The sequence below is a fragment of the Sturnus vulgaris genome, chromosome 2 (assembly GCF_052056855.1).
Source record: "Sturnus vulgaris isolate bStuVul1 chromosome 2, bStuVul1.hap1, whole genome shotgun sequence".
NCBI lineage: Eukaryota > Metazoa > Chordata > Aves > Passeriformes > Sturnidae > Sturnus > Sturnus vulgaris.
Genome location: NC_142244.1, coordinates 52,958,438 through 52,979,208, shown reverse-complemented (window position 1 = coordinate 52,979,208; position 20,771 = coordinate 52,958,438). Strand labels below are relative to the sequence as shown.

Sequence of the window (20,771 nt, the reverse complement as noted above, 5' to 3'; positions counted from 1 at the left end):
GAGTGGTAGAAAATAAATACTTGATGCACACATATCTTGAATACTTCATGAAATTCAGGTTTTATCCATCTCTGGAAGGATATAGGTGAACTAGTAAAGGTCTTTATAATCATCAAAGGTGCAAATTGATTATGTATGAGGACAGATTAATGGGCTATGGATCTTTACCTAATTATATAGAGTGTCATCACAAAAGCGTTTTAAAGGAAGTGTGTAATTCATACTGCTCCTGAGGGAGATTGCATCCTGGAATCCACAAACTATAAAGTAGTGAATAAGGAGTAAATTTCTGTGCTTTATTGCAACAGGAGAACCACAGGGAAAGATTTAAAACAGAAAAAAAAAATCTCCATATAATTAAATTGCAAGTTAGTTTGGTATGTGAATTTGTGTAATCAGAAGTACAAGTGATTTCAAGAAAGCATCCATGGAGGGCAGATCCATCCCTGGCTATCAGATACTGCTCAAGGGGACAGAGTCTCGCTCTTCTTCCCTTCTTTTTTTCCTGTACCTCCAGTGCTGACTGCTGCCACAGCACCATGCTGGAGGGATATTTGCTCTGAACCCAGAATAAGTTTCCTCTGTCCTGATATTGTTTTCAACACCTGCAAGTTTCTATATTTATTGCAATCTAGGAGAAAGCTACTTTTGATTTAAAGTGCCATTCACTACAATAGATGCACTTTCAAGCATCTGGACCCTTGTTTAATAGTGCTTGGATGGTGGAAAATCAACTTAAATATGCTGAAGGGATGGTGAAAGATTGCTAGGGGTAGCACTGAAGGACCAGAAAGGCCTTATTGTAGTCTTTCAGCAGTTAAAGGGGGCTTGTTAGAAAGATGGAGAGGGACATTCTAAACTTTATTTATATTAGATAATAGGAACAGATGTTTTATGATGAGGTGGTGAGGTTTATGATGGGGTGGTGAGGCACTGGAACAGGCTGTGAGAGAAGTGCTGGATGTCCTCTCCCTGGAAGTGCTCAAGGCCAGGTCAGCTGGGGCTCTGAGCAACCTGGTCTAGTGGAGGTGTCCCTGTCCATGGTGGGGAGGGACTGGAAGTAGGTGATCTTCAGGTTCCTTCCAACCCAAACCATCCTACGATTCTATGAAATATCCTCTCCAGTGCCATTGAGTGGTCAGTATGAGAGGAGCTGCAGGAGAAGCAGATTCCCACTGGAGGGGAGGGAAACAGGCTCATGTCTCTGCTGGGCTGCAGTCAAGCCTTGGTGTTTGTGCCTCCCTGCCAGCTCAGCTCCATCTCTGAAGCAGCACTTACACTGCACAGTGCAACTTGTTCAGATTAAACAATTTCAATAGACAATGACTTTGATGTCAAGGAAAATTAAAAAATTATGTTTTGTGAGCTGCTTGCTTTAAGTGAATGTGGCTTCATGGAGGTCTTGGAGTCTCACAGGCTTGCCTTTGATTAAAAACAGTAGTGCAGTAATTCACATGATAATCTGTGATTTCTGGATAGTGTGATGTTGCCCCATGCAAACGCTCTGTTTCCTAGATTTATGCATTTTTTAAATGGAGTACATCACCCACGGCTTTTAAATTTATCTTGACAACACTAAAATTTTGTTCAGTGTGAGATTGTATTAATAAACTGTAATTTCCTTAATGATACTTGATGCATTTTTAATTACAAAGGCCATAATATTTCAGTATCAACATCTCAACTACTGCTAGAAGACCTAAGCTTTTGGAATTGATTTCTGTTGATCTCAGAAAAGGGAAACCTACAGGCAGTCGAATAACTGAATGTTAAAACATCCTATTTCTTCAAAGCTTGCCTTTTGATCCTCACATTGCCACTGAGACTCTGAATGCATCATTCATTGCAGTGTTTTCCTATGACAGCTGGACTGCATGCTGTTATTCTTTTAATTGTAAAATATCTCTTTTTCTGTGGCAAAATGGAGCTGATGCTAAATGGCTACCCTGAGAGGCACTTAGAGGCTACACATACAAAGCTTCTGCTAGCATTTTCTGTACTTGTGTTTCTAGAAAGAATCAAGCCTGCACTTTGTTTATTTTTTTCTTGAAAGACACATTATTTCTCTGTGGAAGCTATAATTTCAAAAGCTTAACCAAAAGGTGACCTGTCATTGTAACCTGAAGTGGTATGTGTAGAAATGTCTGCTCTATCTCTAGCACAGGGAGTTTTCACTGAGGGAAATATAAGGTTGGGTAATTATCATTAATTCTACTGCTTTTTGTTTTCAGTGTCTTTAATGTGTGCCCTTTCTTTTCCAGCATTGTTACAGGATTTAACATTCCCTTGATGTAACAGAACCTTTGCCAGAGTCCCTGCTGTGCACCAGGACCTAATCAACCTCGATGTTTGTTGTGAATTGCTCCAAAGCTGCTCAGCCTGAGAGCAGGAGCTAACCTGCAGCACTGTCATTCTGCAAATTCCTGCCAACGTCTGAGACCAATTGCCCTTTCTAATGCAAAAATTTTTATTGAAATTAGAGTGAAATTTAAACTGGGTTCTGGCTCAAGGCAAATTTTATTGCTTGAGTTTTACCATCCTACTGATAAGGTGCTCTCCACATCTTGCATGTTTGTCTGCCAGGAGGTGGGCATCACACAGGAGTGAGATTATCTATTTGTTTTAATTATATATATTTGTTACTGGGAAGAAATAGACAAATGCTAGTTGACCAAGTGTCTTTCACCAGTATGTTGATTCAACATTCCAGGTTGTTTTGCCACTGACCAGGTGGTAGCCATTCATTGAGAAAATATCATTTTGTTGTTTATTGCCAGCCTGACAGATGCCAGTGGTTTCAAGATTTCTAAATTCAGCTGTGTTTTTAAAATATGTCAGTGTGGTAGGGACTCTTTAAAGTTAGCACAATGTCAGAGATGATAAAGGTAGCACAACAGAAGATAAATGATGTATTCCTGTGGTGCAAACCATCGGCTTCCAGTGTGTCAGAGCCAGTCCCTCTCCCTACGCTCCGTATTCATTAGCACCTCAAGGGACACTTATTCACCTTATCTGTTCTGTTCTAGTGATACACCATTTTTCAACTGGAAGAGAGGTGCATGCAAGTGATAAAAGAGATGGCTCACATCTTGAGAGTAGGAGGCCAGATAATGATATATGTGTGGGCAATGGAGCAAAAATTGGGAAGATTTGAAAAGCAAGACAACTTTGTTCCTTAGAAACCTTCACCTCCTTCCTGCTCCTCAGGTGAGCCTTGCTCACATGGAGTACAAAAATCAATTCTTCACAGGGACAAAGAACTGGCTTTGAAACAGCCCTGTCATAAGTTGGATGGGACTTCAGAGCTATGCAGGACAGCAAGGAGCTCATCCTGCAGAGGGGAGAAAAAAGCACTGTGCACAGTGTCAGAGAAATCTCTGAGATGGTCTCTGTTCTCAAGATCACTTGACTCATTATTAGGTTTGGGAGATCAGTGGCACCAAGAAGGGCTCGTTAGTTATGGCAATTACAGTGGTGAGCTGAATGAATTAAAAAGGGGAGAAAAGTTGAAAAAAACAAAAACCCAGAGAGCATGGCTTTCTGAAACATGCTTCTCAGTTTTTCTACAGTGCAAACTGAGTTTCTAAAATACAACAACTTTTGAAGTGGCTGTTAAACCTGTGCTGCCCATGTCACCACGCTGCTCAAAGGCTTCCAGAAGTTGCTATTGGGAATTAGGGCAAGCAGCTGTACAGCTCCCTAACAGCTGCAGGTAGTCACCGTGGTTGCAGCAGAGTGTATTTATTTACCTGACCTGATTTCACGTCAGAAAGAATTAGCTGTCAGACAACAACTTAAAATAGACCATCACCCAAACCAAGGAGCTTTCTTGCTAACCTCAGAGCAAAAACAGAGTAGGTACTTCTATGCAGAAAAAAAGTCAGTGAGAGTGCCCTGACCCTGCATAGCCAAGCTGATAGAGCACCATATTCCTGAGCTATGCATTACTTATTTGTATCACACCAAAAGCTGCATGATCACAGAAAACACTAAAGTGTGGAAGTTCTAGGGAAAATTCCCTTATTGAAGTGCACAGGGAATACTTAGAGGTTTTCTTTCTTTTGAAAACTCAGTGCCTTTGAAAACCATTCCTAAAATTTTTATAGCCCTGGGTTTGTTTTGGTGAGAAGAGCTTGTATGAGGAAGAAACTGGTTTGAAACTCTCAGGTTCTGTAACTTTGTTTTCTTTGATTTTGTTCTTAAAATACATCTTTATTGAAATATTTTCCTAGAGTTATTATTTCAGGCTGAGCACACTTTAGCACACTGATCCCTTTTCATAAATAGCTGCCAGCTGTGGTTTGTTGCTTGCAAATAGAAAAGATACAGTTGGAAGATGATTGCTGGATATTTCTTTATGTGTGCATCAAAAGTCTTTGTTGTTCATTTATTACTATATGATCATTCATGTCAACTTTTTATTTTAAAATTTATTGTACTCTGCCGCTTGATGTAACATAACGTGGGAAGTAATTGAAAGATACACCATTTTATTACAGTTCCTCCTTGTCAGCCCATATGATATTTCCAGTCATATGAGGCAGACTGGCTTTTATGAGAATTACTGGGTGTACAGAGCCCTCGTGGCAGAGGCAGTAACTCATGACACTGTCACATTCCAGAAATATTTTCACTTGTCGCAGCCACAGCCAAGGAAGCAAAGAGATATTTGCCTCCCTGTACACCACCACATGACCCCTCAAAAACACAGTATTAAAAGGGGGCTTCATGTTTTTAAGGATTGCTCTTTCGCCCTGCCAATAAAATTAGAAGCCAGAAGGATTTAGTAACTCATTTTAATCTCTACAGTGAATGAGCACAGCACAGAAAAGTATTCCAGCAACCACTAGTCAACTGAGAAAATATTTATTAACATAATGCTTTTATCTGCAGACTCACCTTTTGCAAAGAAGATCCGATTCATTACCTGATTTTTATAGATAAAGAAACTGCAACAATTTTACTATTAAAGGCTACAATGTAAATTAAATATTTGGAAACTAAACAAACAATAATCCAAAACAACACAGCTGCTTTGCTGATGTTTATTTATTAATGTCTGCCTATAATTTTACTTCCTGCTTTTGTTTCCATGGATTTGTGAAGCAGCACATCAGAGAGCAAACTTGTTTTCTGAGAAATAAGCTCCTGCATGTTCTTTACGTGCCTGTCAGTAGCAGATATATATCATGTCTTCAGACCTAGCATGAAAAAGTGCAGTAATCTCTGGTTTTTAATGCAGCTTTAATTCAATTTGGATATAATATCTGTAATAACATTTCCTTTACTTCCTTCCATAGTGCCATCATAGTACATCTTGTATTCTCAGGTGGAAGAGCTAGATAAGCTAATCAGTGTCCTCCATCTGTAATAATTGCCTCTGCAGTGCTCCTTTCCTCCCCCTAAATGTTAGTTTAGCATCATTGTGCAAATGGAGAAAGTAATTTTCAGCCACAAAATGTTACTGCCATTCAGCTCTGATGACATCACTCCATTTCATACGAGGATAATCCAGTCCAACTCTTAAATGAGTGGCCCACATGAGGATTGAACAACCTTAACGTTACTAACACTGTTCTCTAACAGCATCTCTGTATTTTTCAGTGCATCTTCAGGTTTCCCAAAGCAGGTCTGATCCCCTCCATCATATCTCCTCCCCAACTCAACAGGCTGTTTACCCACACACTGCACAAGAAAAATATCTCTCGTGGTAGCTGCCAGTCCTTGCCCTCAAGCACACCTGATACTACTTTTTTCCTGGAACAACAAAGGTATTTTAATTGAACCTGACTACACCTGCTGGAAGGTTTTAGCCTGTTCCAGCATTCCCTTAGTGAAAGGTGCTCGTCATCTCCAGTTCCTTCCTCAGGTACAATGAGTCACCACTAGATTTCTCCTAATGCTGATACCCCTGTCTACCTGATCCACATCAGCTGCTTCCAAACAAGATCCATGTCACAGGGCCAATACTAGCCTAGCTGGAAGGATTTTTATTCTCTGGACAACTGTTAGGAGCTCTAAAAGCAACTCTCACATCAAACAGGGAGTTAAATGTCTTCGTTTTGAATGAAAGAGCCGCTTCTTCTGCAGGGAAGTTCTGCCTAAAGGATGGGTTAGACCTGGTTCCATGTGGGATGCCTGGCACTCACAATGGCTGCCTCTGCGTTTCTTGGGATCAGACTTAATTCAGACTCTTGCAAAAGAAACTGCTCCCTCAAAGTGGAAAAAAGGTAAAAATACATATTTGTTTGAAAAGATCATGTAATAATAAATTGTCACATTTATGTATGTCAGAAATACTATAAAGCCATAAGCTCTATTCTAAATTCTTGTTTTGATTAGGATGCCAGTAGCAAAATCAGGACTGAGTGCATTCCTTAATTTCTTCTACATAGTCTGCATTTGCAGTCTGCAGGGTAGGCACCACCTTGTGCCAAGGGACATAGGAGGGAAATGCTCTGCACTTCTGAGCAGCACTTGATCCAGTTTGCTTTCCTCTTGTGCCCTTTGCTGTTCTGTGCTGGATTCTACAATAGATAAGTGCAATTTTTCTGGCTTCATTTTGGCATCGAGTCAGTAGATCTGTACATACATCTAGTTTTGTACTCCTTTATTTTCTGTGGAGTTAATGGCAGGGGATAGTTCCTTTAGAGGATGAACAACAGAGAGCACCTTGAAGATTTGTTTGTACTAGCAAGCACCTGCCCATCTCTTTCCATTGCTTGTGGAAGGAGCATGGAGAGGAGTTCAGCCTTAGACTCAGATTCATCATCCCCTCCACCTTTTCACCAGGCAGTGCTGATGACACATCCCTATTCTGTTGAAAGGTTTCTGCTTTTTGTCTTACCTCTGCTTTACTTTACAGCATCCACCACTCTGAATTGATGGTCATTTGAGGCCTCACCTGTCTGAGGGACACTTTCAGAAAAGCTTCCAATGTCTGACATTAACTTTGATCTATCAGTGATGATCTCCTTTACAGATACTAATATAAATAAAACTGATGTCTTCTCACTTTTTCTGATTTTCAGGTCCAAAAATATTCCCCAGTGTTGGAGATTTCTGTTTTCTCCACAGACGGTTGCTGTGCTGTTCCTAATTTCTTTTGTGGAGCTCTGGGAAATTGTCTACAGCTACCCCAGGATCATAAGCACAGCACAGGGTCCTCTGTTCTTTGCTTGCCACATTAAGCACTGTCACACTGAGTCCCACCCAGCCCATGCAAAGGTGGCACAGAGCAGCAGCCAGTGCAGCTCATATCACTGAGACACTGTGAGCACAGCAATGTTTATCCTCCTTCAGCATAAACAGGTTTGATGAGTGTGAGTCTGTCATAAAAGATGTTTGCCTGCTGGGTAAATGTCTTTCTTCTAATTGTTTGCTAATTGGCAAACAGCTAACCCAACGTATCAAAATTCTTTCTCCGGAGAAAATGAGGCCAAGAGCTTCATAAATCTTTTTCCCCTCATCCTTTTTAATTTTAAAAATTGTTCCAAGTATTATTTGGTAGCTATCACCTACGGAGGTATTCCGTTTGAGTTAATCAGCTCCTGCAAGGTTATCTGTGATCTATCTGAAAGTGCCTTAGCCAGCATCTTGTTTTCTGTCTTAATTAGCAATTACTGGCCTAAAATTGTCACTTACCATAGGCATTTGTACTGACCTCTCAAATTAAGATCATCCACAAAATTAAATCTGGAAGAAGCCTATTTGGTTACTCACTCTCTCTTCAAAAGTGCATTTATTATTCATGGTGTGTGGCAGGGAATATAACTATAGGGTATGATTTAGAACACCCCAGGTGACTCGTCTTTGAAATGTAAATAAAATTAATGAGTGTACCTGTCTTCCCTCAGGATCTGTCCTTTCCTGCTTTGTCATTCTGATTCTTTCTTTCTTTCTTCTCTTTGATGGGGCTCCTGATTTTCTTCCCTTCCTTCTCACTCAAGACTGAAATAACATTTTGCAGAAGGATTCTGAGTGGTGAAAAGCACAGGAAATATTCCATGGATTTCTCAAAACACGTGCTTTACTAGCATGCCTTTCATATCTCATTGTGACCAGGAGTGAGCTAAGTGTTGCCTTTATACTTTGGCACAAAAATCATTTGACATGAACATACTATCACAAGTTTAAAAAAAGAACACCAGCTTGCTTGCAGTGAAAGCCCACATTGGCAACATTTAGCTATAGTGAAACTGTGCCATTCACTAGCTGTCACAGACTGCCAACTAAAAGCATCACATTTCATACAGCAAAGTAGATTGTCCCAGAGAAAACCAAGAAAAATTATTTGGGGACACACGAGGTCAGTCAAGAGAGAGAGCAGCACAGTAGGCCTCCAGATCTCAGTCTTCAACTCCCCAATGCCCTAACTTTATTCTTTATAACTGTATACAGTGGCTTTCAAAAAGGTTAAAACACACAAGAAAGACCAACACCTAACCCATGTCTTGGGACAGAACTGGAGATAGCTCCAAAAAGGTACCAGGAGAGAGGCAGTGGCTGCCTCAGTGGCAGTGGAGGAACACAGATGGACCAGTGGTGTCAGTGGTGAAACTACACACTTGTAATAGTTGGTGCCTCACTCCTGTTTAGGAGGTGCCAAATCCACCTCCACTGAAACACCACCTAAGGCTCAAATGATTGGGACACAATTTGCGAACTCCAAGATTGCTGAAACAAGAGCATACAATTTATTCCAGACGTTCAGCACACACATTGTACTCAACTGTAGAAGACAGACAACTTGTTGTAGGAATGTTTAACTTTTACTGGGGTCAATTTGCAAACAAGTAAAGCATCAATGGCTTTAAAAAGGGGGGGAAAAAAAGCAAAAACCTGTAGTAGGAACCAGGGGTCCTGGTTAATTTGGGCAGAAAATAATTTCAATTTTGCTGACAGGGAAAATTCTGAGTCAATTTCTCAATGTGTTGAAGTTAATGGCAAATTATTTTAATCTTACCCATTTTGTGAAACATAACTAATTCCTGACATGCACCTTGCATGACATACTATTGATTAGCCTTCAGGGTACATTCAACAGAAGAGGTCAAATTCGTTTAATAATATTCCTCACAGGAGTTAACACTTGGATTTCAGAGACAGGGAATAAAGTATGAATGTACTATTCACCCTTTGCACAGCTGATCTCTGCAGAGCAGAGAAAGTTCAACAGAAGTAGTTGCTGCCTTTAGTTTCTTGATCCTTTTTTTTCAAACCGGTTTCACCTCTGGCTTTCTGTGCTAGCTGAAGCTGACTCCTCTGCAACCCCACAGACACCTTCAGCGTTTAAGTCCCACGTGGGAGGGAGCAGCTTGGAGTTTTCATTTCCAGCTAGCAGGAGGTGTCGCTGCATGAAAGCGAGGGTAATCCTCTCAGCATGCAATTCAGTAGCAATTCTAAGCAGGTCTCGAAAGATGAAATCAGCTGAAGAAATGGATCATCTAGAGGCTGGTCCTGTGCTAGTCAGTATTCAGGAGTCTATCTGCACTGCCTCTTCTACTTGATTTCTGAGGCAGGTGTGCTGTGCCCAGTCCCTTGTTGCTGGGCCTTGTGCACGCAGGCTCAGTTGGACTCGATCTTAGAGGTCTTTTCCAACTTAAATGATTCTGTGATTCTATTCCAGGCTGAAGAGGCAGCTGTGCCCACCCCAGAAGATGCTCACTTGCCAGGCTAACATTCTGTATTTTTGATAAAAAGATTTGCACAGGAGCCCCACAAGGGGAAAAAATTGGCAGAAAACTCAGTTTTATTTCTGACAAGCACCTGCATGAGCTCAAGGGTCCCTGCGCTCTTCAGCAGAGCCCAGCACATCAGATCTGCACCACACTGCCTCTAAAGCAAGAGCTGCAACTAGCCCTCAGGGACAGGAAGCAGCACCTAAGGCAGTCAGCCTCTACAATGTTCCCAGAAAGCATATTTACTGATCATCATCACAGAATCTCTCAAGGTGGAAGTCACTCCTAAGGATCAAGTCCAACTCTGTGATCCTCACAGGATGAACTAAAACTAAACCACATGAGAGAGCAACATCCAGACACTCTTTGAACTCTGACAGACTTGGTGGCATGACCACTTCGCCTGAAGTCTGTTAGGGACACCAAGTCAAATTTCCTGGAAAATTACTAGCAAGGAAAGACATGTGCAGAGACTTCTCAGATACTGTGCTCATGTGTTTATGTTCTAGACCGTGGAAGACAAGAAGCAGGAGTAGGATTAGCAGGGAGAAACGCTGGCTCTCAGGAAGAGCGATAGCCATTTTCTCTCACAGAAATACCATTTTCCCATCCTTGGCTACTCTTGATTCATCCCAGGTAGAAAAGGATAAAAATAAAACTTCAACAAGAAGCAAGAATATGAATCTCTATTCATATTGGGGTTCCTGACTCCTAGACAAAGCTGCTGAGGCCTTTTGAAAGAGCAAGTTGCTTCTCTGCCCCAAAAACCTCCAATACACTTCTGCCTCCCCACCCTCCACAGCAACACTGCCCCTGAGCATTTTGCAACTCCCTACATACATTCCTCTTCTCCCACATTAGCTTTTGGGGTTGGTTTTTTTGGGAGGGGGAAGTGTTCCATCATCCTTTGAACTCACACTTTTAGTTATCACACACCGTATTTCAAGAGTAGGGAAATCATGAAAATTTTTCAGCTTTTAAAAATTCCTAATTAGACAAGGGCAGTTTTTATGTACAGTAATTATATGCCTACTCTCTTACAAAGCTGTGCCCTACTTTGTAATGAATTTAAGTATTCCTTTCCACTATCACTGACTAATTTAATGTCTCTCCAGGATCTTTTGACAGTGAAGACATTCACAATATGACAAGTTACCAGTGCTGTGGATTTGGGTGACAAGCATATGGAAGGAAAAAAACTCTTATCTTCTACTTCTTCAGGAACTCAGTTGAGCAGGAAACAGGGCAGCACCATCTGAGAATGAATCTGAATGCAAGCTGTGCATTAACACTCCACATGGAACCCTTAAGTCCTTGAGAACAGCAACATTATTTAATTAAGCTTTAAATACTGTCTAGTAATAGTTTAAATTAGTGTGGTGAAGTAATAAAGAGCATGAATTCAGTAATTTTTAGATTGAGATGGTATACAGACATAACACGTGAAAGACTTGCAGCACAGGTACTGTTGGTTTTCTATTATTATCATTATTATTATTTTAGGAGGTTGTTTTTTCACTTTTTCTTGTTGCTTTGTATTTCTTTGGATTTTTTTAAACTTCAGTGGCTCCCTTCAGTCTTACAGTGTGTGTGGGCTATCCCACCTTTCTGAAAGATGTCTACATCAAAACAGATGAAAGCATCTAGGCCATCACAGACAGTGTAAAACACCTATTCAGCATTTTTTTTCAAATTTTCTACAATTTATTTTGCCATTTTAAAAATGTTACATATCAGTTTAAGAGGTGAAAGATATTTGTTGAAAGCTGAAGCTTTGCATTTCATTAAAAAAAGAGTCAAAGGAATAACCTTTGCCTGAACAGCATTTTACAGGTTGACCTAAACCCGAGTGTCAGACAGCACATGGACTTGCTTTATGAAGGTATAATCCTTCTAAACAAGGTGTTCCATGTGATTTACAAGCAATACCAAAGTACTGCTAATTTCAATGCAACTGCTTACAAAGAAAAAAGAAAGAAATCATTTGGTGTGAGCACATCACAGAAAACAATGAGGCTAAAAAAAACAGAAGCCAAACAAGCACTAAGATGCATAGATTTGCAGGCCGAACATACACGTTCAAGGTGGAAATTGGCAGAACATGGAAAAAAGCATCTTTTTCCTTCAGCATTGCCCATCTGTGATTAACAAACAAAAACTAAGCACACAGCACCTGTGCTCTCCCTTCTTAATGTCAGCTTACAAATACTACAAAGTAGCTCTGATCTTACACATCTTCCAAGGCAATGTGTTGTCATTCTGAAAGGCCAATGCATTTTGTATGGATCTAAAGATGGATTTGTGGCTGTCATACAATCCATGTGGTTTCTAAAGCTGAACAAACATTGTTTTACTAAATAGCAAAATAAAAATATTTGACTAAGGATGAGACCCACATGTAATTAAGCATTGACAAGCAGACATCTTCAACACCATTGGTATCTTGACCCAAAATTCTGTGTAAAACTTTGGGCATCAGAGTTAGAACATCATGTCATCCAGTCCATCCTCCATGAACTTCTTGTAAATTGCCATAAACTTTGCAACAAATGCTTCCAGATGATAAATGGCTTTGCTGCCCAGTTGCAAGCGATGTTCGTAGAAGGCTGCCATCTGTGCAACTTCCCCTTTCAGTTGTCCATCACAATTATTTAGAAGTTCTGACAGAAGACCCTAAAATGGAAAAAAAGCAGGGCAGTATTTGAAAAATTAGATTTTTTTTGTTAAGAGGATAACCTTGGTTCTCTGAAAATAGCCAAGCATTAGCCAATAGTTCACTCATTAATCCAACAGCAAATATATTCATTTACTGGAATAATTTATGCCTTAATAAAAGAAAATGAATTCACCTCATCTCCAAATACTGTAACCTCTACTGCATGAAGGCACATGGCCTGAGGAGAATTCTTACCAAGACACCAAGTGCACTAAAACCACTTACTTCTACCTTGACAGAATCAAGCACTAAGAGAAACAACATTAATAAAAAACAAGGAGACGGTTATTTAGCATTTAAGTATCTCTGTATTTATGAACATATTTATGTGCAGACACACAAGACAACTTGATTGCAATACTTTAGTCATTACAACACCCTGAAATGCATTATTTAATTAAAAGTCAGGATTATGTGAGAAGTATCTCTAGACCATTTCAAGTTTATGAAGAGGGAGTAGGTAGAGAACATGCACCTTTTTCCTCTCAAACACAGCAATGCAAAATCCACTAATTGACTGTAAGAAAGGAAGGTTAAAGAAACACCTAAGTACCAAAACCATAAGAAAGCAGAAATTTGCTAATGTGAAAAGAAATTATGTCTGACAGCAAAACAAACATTACTAGGTTAAGTTGTAAACATTATTTTTAATCCTTGTTCTACTCTAGCTGTCTTCAGCATCCTTTCATCCTGCTTAAAACAAGAACATGCACATTCCACTTGCTTTTTTCCTCCCAAGGTGACATCTCTCTTTGAATAGTCCAGGAATGCTATTCCTGCTGGTCTAGCATCCTTCAGCCCACCACTCCATAAAGACTTTGCAAATATTGAACTTTAAACAACAAAACTTTTATAAAAGAAAACCAATCATATCAAGATTAGCCCAAATAATCATAGAGTCTTCAAGGCTGAGAAAGGCCAGTAAGATCATCAACTATGCTTTAACACAGTAACTGGCCTGAGAAGTCAAGGGGACTAAGAATGTCCTCCTTTATTTTTACTCAGCTATGATGCTGTTTTTCTTTGACCACTGAACAAGTTTTAGTCTGTTTAGAAGGGACACAGCTTTTCATCACTATTTGGACAATTTATGATGTTTTGGTGTATTTTTGAAAAAAAAGCTTTAGTTGAGACTATCATAGTATTAAAATTTATAACACATTAAGAGCTAGACAGTTGAATTACCTTCATTATAATCTCAGGAGGGATACAGTGTGTCAAGAGTTCATAAAGCCGTCCACGGACTTCTAAAAGCCTATTGGAAAGACACCACAAAATATGAGAAGTATGAACCCAAAGCATACTAATGTCTTTTCCCAACTAGTGAAATACACTTCAGGAAAAAGAGGCAATCCAAGCAAAGTTTCTTTTCTGCTTTTGGTTTTAGGCATTATTTTAAAACCAAAAGCATTGCATGAGTCAGTTTCAATTCAAAAGCTGCAAATCACCTTTTACTTAAAAGACAAATAATATACTATAGTTACAATGGTCTCAGTTAATCTAGAAGCTACAAGGCTATTATAATTTATCTCAGGATTGTTTCCCTTTAATTCTTCTTCATATCTAAGTTATTCATGCTTAAGACCAGTGAGGAGTCACAAACAATTTATCAGAGCCAGAGAGTTCCTTTATGCTGTTTTTCTGTCTCCATTGTTTATAAGAAGTGTTAAGACAATTAGGTGGCAGAACTGACACAATTATCAAAAGCTCAGCTTTTGATAATAGGAGGACAGATGTTACAAGCACTTAAATTAAGTGACATCTCATTCAAGCAATACATGGAATAGACTAAAAGCACCAGGCTTTGGATATGACAATGAGATGGATACAGGGGTCACCTCCTAATGTGCTCAAAATAAAGCAAAAATTTCTCACTTCCAGTTCTTTTACAAAGGTGTTTTATGCAAAAGATGGTCAAAGAGAAACTTTTAAGTAAAACAAACAAACCACAACAACCATACACACCCACCACCCCCACACGAAAAAAAAAACAAACCCAAACCAGGAAACACAACATGCAACTGAGCCTATGGTCACTTTAGATTATTAAGCTTTGACAGGAAAAAGCAACAGTTCTTCAGTTCCTGATACTCATTCAGTCTTCTCTGGCAACTTTAAAGCTCAACTACTCTGGCTGCAAAGTATCAGCTCCAGCAGAAATACAGAAAATTACACAAAACTGGAGAGTACATGGAAAACATCATTTATAGCTCTTAACAAGTGCAATCACCTACCTTTGTGGTGACTGTTGACCAACAATAGCATTTGCAGTTTCTCTCAAATAAACTTCCCAGTCCATCTCAGGAATGTCTTGATCAGCAGTAAAAGGATACCTACAAAACAACACTTTTAGAAATTACAATCAAAGCAAATTGTTGCCTATTTTAACACGGCCTTAGAATCAAGGTTATGTGTCTGACAGTATAATGTACATTAACTTTTGCAGTGACTTACTGTTGTACTCTGCAGGACTCACACATAAGTAGTGCTTTCCGAAGATTCCTGCCAGATTTCTCTGCAATCCTTTGAGCCAGTTCCTGAGGAAGGGTCAAGCCTTCTTTCTTACACACAGTGGACAAGACATGGCAGATCTAGCCAGAAAACAGAGAGCAGGGAGTACAACACTTAGGAAACTGTTCAGCACCTACAGATTATCCTGTTAGAAAGATTTCTGGACCAGAGATGGACCAGTCTTTCATAAGCCATGCTTGGCAAATCATCCAACACAAAGGAAAATTAGGTCATTATGTGAAAATAAAAGTCCACAGCAAGAACTTATCTAGTAAGAATCTTAAAGTAAATTATTTTTGCTTCTGTTTCAACATACATCTTCAATGCTGGGAGCAGGCACTCGTACAGCCAGGCATCTGCTTTGAATGGGTCCTATAATTTTTGACATTGAGTTGCAGCACAGGATCAACCTGCAGGTCGCCATGTACTTCTCCATTGTTCTTCGCAAAGCATGCTGAGCATCTTTAGTGAGTTTGTCAACTTCTGTTAACAGCACCACTGAAAAAAGGATTAAACATAGTGAGAGTCTATATTAATATCACATCTTTCTAAGAAAAAAATACTTTTGACATACAAGCAGTAATACCAAAATAAGTGATAATGCACAGAAAAAGGCAGCATGGTTCCACAGGCAGGAAAATAAAGATTACCTGTGTGCCTTTTTGACTGTACAATCTTCATGCAATATACAGGTGCAAACAAAACAGTGAACTGAAATCTCCCCATGTTTAAAAAGTATTTTGTCTAGTTTTAACTGTTTCACTCACCTTTAAAATCTCGTTGAGTACTTGTCTCAAGCTGTTGGGACTGTGCCACTGTCTTCAAGAGCTCCTGAATTACCACACGGTCATTGTTTCCCGCATCACTGTACCAAGAGTTTGATTAAATCTTGCTTTAAAACAACTTTCTATTGCATATAAAATAAATCCTCCTAAAGTCAACTAAATGAGCAAGAATGCCAAAATAATTCAGAAGCTGCTGAGTTAGAATTAAACTATACTTTGTTGGAAGTTACTTCCTCTATAATAAAAACAACCCAAAGCTTATGCAGGCGCAACTGAATTAGTAGCACTGTATTCAAATGTAGTAAAACCACTGTTAAATACTTTAATAACTCATTAAAATAGAACTTATTTTCTTCAGATAAGAAATCTAAACTTTTGTTACCTACAGTTTGAACAAGGATACACAATGTGAACCTTTTTACTCATTATAGGAAGAACAATTAAGCCTAACCACATAATAGGATGCCCGACTCAAAGGACTGATATAAATGAGAGGTTTTATTCTGCAGAGTCCTTCCTAGAAATTCTCTTCCTCTCCTTGTTAGCCATTCACCCCATTCCATGTTACTCAAGATGCACATGACTTCACCATTGTTATAGTTCAGGCAAACCTCACAGGCCATTGCACAGCACAGAGGTTTACTGTCTGGTCAGACACAAACATGACAATTACTCAGTCACTGAAAGCCTACGAATCAGGATATTCATGCTTTATCAAAACTCAGCACTTTTGTACTTAAACTGAAATATAATTATTTTGTGTTTCAATCTCTAAGTAATCTATACAGAGTAAGAGGAAAAGTGTTAATAGTACCAGGCTATCAGAGCTGGACTGCATGGTCACACATTTGATATCACCAAAATGACACATTCACAACAGTGATTACCAATAAGCCTTAGCTTTTATTGGTAATTAACTGATAACTATTTGTGTCTGTATTAGAACACCAGCAGATACTCACTAATCAATAAACAGAACAGCAGAAGAATGAGTTTTTAAATGAGATCTGGCACAGCAGAATAATTTCTAAAACACAAGCCAGCATGAACTATGGTTTAGCAGTAACCAACACCTCCCAGTGCACAATGGGATTCACTCATAGTGATTTAAAGCAACATTATGGGGTTTCAGGTAAATACAAATATTTGCTTTCGGTCCCTGAACTATCAACAAAAATTTCATAACTGCCAAAGATGTAGATAGCTCCCATTAGAGCTTCTGTTGTTTAAATCAATATCTGACCTCACTCAAGCCAGGATCCACAGTATTTTGTGGTGGTCTTTCCCATGCTCTAAACACTTTATTTAGAGAGTTATAGGGTAAACCTTTCTTTCAAATGCCTTTAGTTTTTGTATTTGTGAGAGAACGCATAATATTGGTAGCGTTAGTTCCAGCAGTTCTCAATTTCAACTGAAATGGCAAAATCTGTCAATCCAGAATTGTTTCCATTACGAGCCTCAACATCAGCATGCTTATGTAGCCAGTTAAAAAGAACATTTCTGCCTTTAGTATATAGCAATCGAAATTTTTGTTCATTTAGAGCTGTTCAATTAAAAGTTCTCTCCCTGCTCTCATGACCTAACTTGCTCAGGCAACAAATCAGGCAACCAGTCCCTCATACACCCAGGCTGAAGGCACTCGCAGCCAGAGGCTTACCTTTAAAGTAAGGCATTTTTACTGCACTTACCTTGGGTTAACTTCAAGGTGATAATTACTTGCAATGGTGCTAATTTCAATCTTCTTCTTAGAAGGTGCCTATGTAGAAAATAAGCGTATTAAGTTGCAGAAAGTGTGTAAAAAATCTTTTACAGCTTATATTTGGCTAAGTCACAGGCAAACCAAGAGTCTCAGAGATCAAAGAACTCCTGAGACACAGACTTGCTTATCCATTAGAATCCCAGCCTCACCTCCAAAGAAAAAAAGGAATACTGATACATCATCCAGCCTGTAAAATAGAAACAGTAGAAATGCTATTGTCCAAACTGAACTGTAAATAATAAATTAAAAAATCCACTCTGAACAAAAAAACCTACACCACAGGCATGGAAAATAAGAGAGAACCCCACATCTTGAAGGTCTAAAGAACATCTGAAAAATAACTCGTTTGTATACTCAAACTGGTGTGATTGATTACACAAAAAAGGTTGAAGATACTAAGTGCAAAATAAAAAAAAAAATTAAAGACTCAAATAAATACAAAGGCCTCACAACAGAATTACGTCAGTATTTCCACGTTACTTCACAGCAGATAGGAAATTTACTTCTTTTACCGTTATACTCTGATGCTCAATCCTCAGTTTCTCCACTCCTGGACCATATAATTCCCTTAACAAACACATTATTCTTGTCTTTTTTCCAGCTCCTGACGGTCCATACACCAACAGGTGAGGAAAGTCCCCACATTGAACCTGAACAAAAAGAAACAAGATCAGTTAGCTACCACAGTATTTTCCTTTAAGATAATTTATCCTTCCACTTTCACCCAAGTTTACATTAAATTACTTTTCCAGCTCCATCACAACGTAGAATTAAAACTGCTGAAATCCCTTCCTGCAGCAACATTTCCTATAGAACGTATTTTTCTGAAGGCCATGTGCAACTTTAACTTCAAACACCTCGCTGCTTGAAAAATACCCCATGCAAACCAACAACAAAACAAACCCTAAAAACCCCACTCCAACATTTATATGCTTCCCACGGTTACCAGAGTAACAGCTGTGAGAAACATATAGAAAAAAAGGCGTGAAACGAAGTTTAAAGCAGATGCTTATGTATATACTTATGATATACATACATATATATATGTACACACACGTTTAGGAGTTTTTCCTGAAAAGCTAAAGAGCATGACTTGGAGCACATCTGACCATACCCCACGGAAAGCACTTAGATTAGTTAGACATCACTAATCCCGGAGGAAGCAAATGTGCCAGTCGGCACATCTGGCAGGGGAAGCAGTCCTGACTTTCATTCCTAGCTGCTCGCCCCAAAAATTTCTGCTAACATTAGGCAAACAAGCCAAGCTCTGTTCTCAGGGACACTGAGACCAGCAGGAACATGTGCACACCACTCCTGAAGGAGCCGCGCCACTGACTCCCTCGGCACTAAGGCCTCGCTCCCAAGCAGGGCGCGATGCCAGGACACCTTCCCGCAGCACGGGCGCTCCTCGGAAAGCCAAGGCCTGCACGGAGGGAAAGGTCCCGACTCGGGCACCACAGGAGCAGCGCTGCAAGCCCGGAAGGAATCCCAATTACAGCATGGGTCACGTTGGAACGGACCACAGCGGTCCAACCTCCCGGAGCACAGGGTGCAGGACTGCATCCAGATGGCTCCCAACTATCTCCAGTGACAGAGACTTCACAGCCACTCTGAGCAATCTGTTCCAGTGCTCAGTCACTCGCATATGAAAGTTTTTCCCCTTTGTTCAGGCGCAATGCCGACCCCGGGAGGATTCTCGCTACGGGGAGGACAGGGCCGAGAGGACCTGGAGGCCGCCGGGGCCCCGGGCAGAGTCCGGCGGGGAAGCGGCCGGAGCGGAGCAGAGCCCGCGCCTCACTGACCAGATTGCGGAGCCGCGCCGCCTGCTCGCGGTGGAAGTCGAGGCGGGCGAGGGCGCCGGGCCGGTGTTTGTCCGCCCACAGGCTCATGGCGCTCCAAAAGCCCGCGGGCCGGCGGCGGGAAGCGCGCTCCGTACGGCGGCCGCCAAGGGACAAATTCCGGCGGCGGCCCCGCCCCGGCCCGGCCCAGATCCCAGCGCCGCCCGCCCGGGCCGCGCCTGAGCTGCGGGGCTGCACCTTCCAGAGGGACCGAGACGGCTCCTGAGCCTTGGCAGCAGCAGCTGCTGTGCTCCCTGAAGGCTTTGACAAGAGAGCCCCTTAGCAAGCGGTGCGCAGGGGAGTAACTCTGCCCGCCTGTCGCTCCGTCGGGGGAGCGGACCTTCCGAGCCTCGTCTGAGATCATTCCTCTCGCGGCTCAATTCAAGGAACCACGGAATCAGTTAGGCTGGAAAAGACTTCTGAGATCCAACCTATGACCCAACACCGTCAACGCAACCAGACCATGGCACTGAGTGCCACGTCCAGTCTTTCCTCAGACACCTCCAGGGATGGTGACACCAACCCCTCCCTGGGCAGCCCATTCCAATGGCTAATCACCCTTTCTGTGAAGAAATTCCTCCAAATGTCCAACCTAAACCTCCCCTGCAGAGGGGTCGAGGGAGTTTACAATCAGACAGCAATTTGGAATGTGCGTTCTCCAAAATCCGACAATACCTAAAAAGAGCTTGTTTTTATTTCTTGTTATTTCGTGGAGTCATCACTGTTATCTTACTGATGATGTCCACTGCCATCTGATGATGTTCATCTTGCCATTTTATCCTTAAAAAATTATCTCCTGCACCGGTTCTTTACTTTATTTTATGGCAAAAAACAGCTTTCAGAAGGGTTTGGATTTTTTCTTCCCTTTCTCAATTTTTTTTTCTGCAGCCTCACTATAAATTAATGAGTTGCCCATAATATATGTATTGTACAATGAATTTTCAAGTTCCATCTGTATGTGGCTTTCTGTATATACAGAATATCTAGGCAGAGAATTACACAAAAAATATGTATGTAATAGACAGTTTTATTTAGCTCTTTGTCTTGTAGCCCTAATTAATGTAGTATATGCACAAGTGATATTATTTGAAAGTAGAATTCCTTGAAGTAATGAAACATGGGTATCTATACACATGGATAGTCTGAAATGCTGAAATGTGTCAGCCTTTTTTTTTTTCTTTTTTCTCCTTTTTTTTTTTTTCTGATATGATTTCTGTGGGGGAAAAAAGTAGATGAAACATTCATGTGGCTGTTCATATTTTATCAGGTCTGTGTGTACGTTTAATAACACAGTCAGCATAATGCAGGTAATGGCTGCTCTAACCTAGACTTTCAAGTCACTCATGAAGATCACAAAAATCTGCTGGGGGCATGACTTAGTAGAGCACTTTTCATCAATACCATATTACCTGTTTGTCTGAAATAGTTAATGACTTGCTCTCATGGACATTTGTTAATCAGTTTTATTTGCAGATTGCCCTG

The 20,771-nt window shown here is 40.4% G+C and overlaps 1 protein-coding gene across 1 annotated transcript; it reads right to left on the bottom strand.

Moving 5' to 3' along the window:
- Window positions 1-11,361: 11,361 nt before the first annotated feature.
- RFC3 (replication factor C subunit 3) lies at window positions 11,362-19,405 on the bottom strand. The gene is made up of 9 exons (XM_014868921.2): window positions 19,254-19,405; window positions 17,964-18,101; window positions 17,381-17,448; window positions 15,675-15,772; window positions 15,224-15,405; window positions 14,851-14,987; window positions 14,631-14,729; window positions 13,582-13,651; window positions 11,362-12,353 (listed from the first exon to the last, which is right to left on the bottom strand). The coding sequence occupies exons 1-9, from the start codon at window positions 19,338-19,340 to the stop codon at window positions 12,162-12,164; spliced, it is 1,071 nt and encodes a 356-aa protein (XP_014724407.1). The 5' UTR covers window positions 19,341-19,405; the 3' UTR covers window positions 11,362-12,161.
- Between the last annotated feature and the right edge of the window lie 1,366 nt (window positions 19,406-20,771).